At 39.1% G+C, this 2741-nt stretch overlaps 1 protein-coding gene across 1 annotated transcript in view; it reads right to left on the bottom strand.

The window, feature by feature from the left end:
- Window positions 1-2741, bottom strand: part of LOC106872968 (uncharacterized) — a 12507-nt gene that overhangs the window by 6040 nt on the left and 3726 nt on the right. Inside the window, exon 2 of the mRNA XM_014920155.2 lies at window positions 2218-2397. Coding sequence (XP_014775641.1) covers window positions 2218-2397 — 180 coding nt within the window. The remainder of the gene's footprint in view (window positions 1-2217; window positions 2398-2741) is intronic.

Below are 2741 nucleotides of genomic sequence, written 5' to 3'. Positions count from 1 at the left end.
ATATATATATATATATATATATAAGATATAAAATATTTTTAAAAATCTAGAAGTTAATCTTTTCTTCCAAAAATAAAACTATGTAGGTAAAAGACTTGAAATTATAAAATTGCGATCATGTGTCTATACTATTTACATAATTTTTTTTTTTTTTTTAGCCCTGGGACACATCGGACCGCTTATTCAATTTCCATAGCATATTACTGACGGAGAACACAACATTCGATATGAACGTAACTTTGGTCCATCACAGTATTTAAGGCCGATACCAATAACATCACTTTATATTATCGAACCCGAAGAGATGAAATGAAAAGCTGACGTCATCGGTGTTTGTAGTCAGAACGTAAATTTCCAAAGGAAATGTTGCTTAGCATTTTTTGTCATGCGTTAACGAATCTGCCAGCTCACCGATTTATATACCTTTGACTTATATCCTAAGTTCTTTTCTTCGGGAGATTAGTGAGTTTTCAGACGTGAATTAGTTTTGAGAAATGAAAACCAGTTCACTCGCACAACACAGTTGAATGTATCTCCTTGCTTGATGTTGTTTGAGCATAAAAATCATAAAATTCATGAATCAAGTGTGTATGTAAGTTGCTTTATTAATCGCCGCAGTGGAAGCGCAATGGCCCAGTGGACTCGCGGTCATAGGATCACGGTTTCGATTCCCAGACCTGGCGTTGTGAGTGTTTATTGAGCGAAAACACCTAAAGGTGATGGTGGCGAACCCTGCTGTATTTTTTCACCACAACTTTCTCTCACTCTTTCTTCCTGTTTCTGTTGTGTCTGTAATTCAAAGGGTCAGCCTTGTCACACTGTGTCACGCCGAATATCCCCGAGAACTACGTTACGGGTACACGTGTCTGTGGTGTGCTCAGCTACATGCACGGTAATTTCACGAGCAGGCTGTTCCGTTGATCGGATCAACTGGAACCCTCGACGCCGTAAGCGACGGAGTGCTAACACTGAGAGGATGTGAACTTAGAATATACATTGCCAAAACTAAGTTTCGAATTTTGGTAAAAAAGGAAAAAAGATCATTAATATTAGAAAAGAAGGCAAGTCAATTACATCGACTCCAGTGTTCATATGATACTTATTTCCACTTTTATGCCTCTTTTACTATTTTTTCACAAGGTCTGAAATTTCGGGGGAGAGTATAAGTCGACTACATCGATCCCAATGTTTAACTAGTACTTATTTCATCGACCTCAAAAGGATGTAAGGAAAATGTTAACATCGGCAGATTTTGAACTCTGAACGTAGCGATGGGCGACATACCGCAAAGCATTTCGCCCAGTATGCTAACGATTCAGCCAGCTCACCGCCTTAAATGATCTTGTCTACTATAGGAACAAGGCCTGCAATTTTGTGGAGGGGACTAGTCGATTGCGTCGACCCCAGTACTTCACTAGTACTTATTTTATCGACCTCGAAGGATGAAAGGGGGTAGTTATACCCGGCGGAATTCGAACTCGAGTATAAACAGCCGGAACAAACGCCGTTGAGCATTTTATCCGATGCTCTAAAGAGATTGACGGCTCACCATCTTAAACGGTTTCAAATTTTGACACAAGCCGAATCATACCGGAGTTAATGTTTGTCCGTGGAGGCGCAATGGCCCAGTGGTTAGGGCAGCGGACTCACGCTCATAGGATCGCGGTTTCGATTCCCAGACCGGGCGTTGTGAGTGTTTATTGAGCGAAAACACCTAAAGCTCCACGAAGCTCCGGCAGGGGATTGTGGCGAACCCTGCTGTACTCTTTCACCACAACTTTCTGTCACTCTTACTTCCTGTTTCTGTTGTGCCTGTAATTCAAAGGGCCAGCCTTGTCACACTGTGTCACACTGTGTCATGCTGAATATGCCCGAGAACTACATTAAGGGTACACGTCTGTGGAGTGCTCAGCCACTTGCACGTTAATTTCACGAGCAGGCTCTTACGTTGATCGGATCAATTGGAACCCTCGACGCCGTAAGCGACGGAGTGCCAACGCACACACACACACACACACACACACACACACCCACACACACACACACACACACACACACACAATGTTTGTCCAGCTTCCGTCTCATCAATCAGAAATATTCTGACAGTTTTACTATTACTATGGCCACTAGGACTCTAGATCTTTCTATAATGCGATAATTTAGAAATAAATTTGTCAAACGAAATATGATAAAATGAAATATAAAGAAGTCACTTACATTGGATTTGACAATATGGCGGACGAATCTCGCTACATCTTTGAGTCTGGGGGTCAAAGAAAAGATTGAATTGACACGCCATGGAAGGGTATGAGGTACGCTTGAAACAGGGAATAAACCTATGGCAGTCACTAGGGTCACGGTTCATGCCGTCTGGGTATTGGTTGCAAAGAGGATCATCTGAAGAGAAAGTGTATTAATAAAATTTTAATGCAAGCGTGGTAATTTCTTTTGGTCATATCTTGATTCTTAGAATATGTAGTCACAAGGACTATATATTATGAAATAGTGTCAAATGATACAATATAGAATAAAAGTCTACCATTATATATATATCAGTTCACAGATATATACGAATGCAGATATAGTCATATATATACACATACAGATATATATGTATATATACACATATATATATATGTACATATATATACACACATATATAAATATGTATATAAATATACATATATATAAATATATATATATAAATATACATACATATATATATATATATGTGTATATAT

Source organism: Octopus bimaculoides, chromosome 6 (assembly GCF_001194135.2).
Source record: "Octopus bimaculoides isolate UCB-OBI-ISO-001 chromosome 6, ASM119413v2, whole genome shotgun sequence".
NCBI classification, from domain to species: Eukaryota; Metazoa; Mollusca; class Cephalopoda; order Octopoda; family Octopodidae; genus Octopus; species Octopus bimaculoides.
Note: the sequence above shows the minus strand (reverse complement) of the source record. Positions and strands in the feature narration are given on the sequence as shown.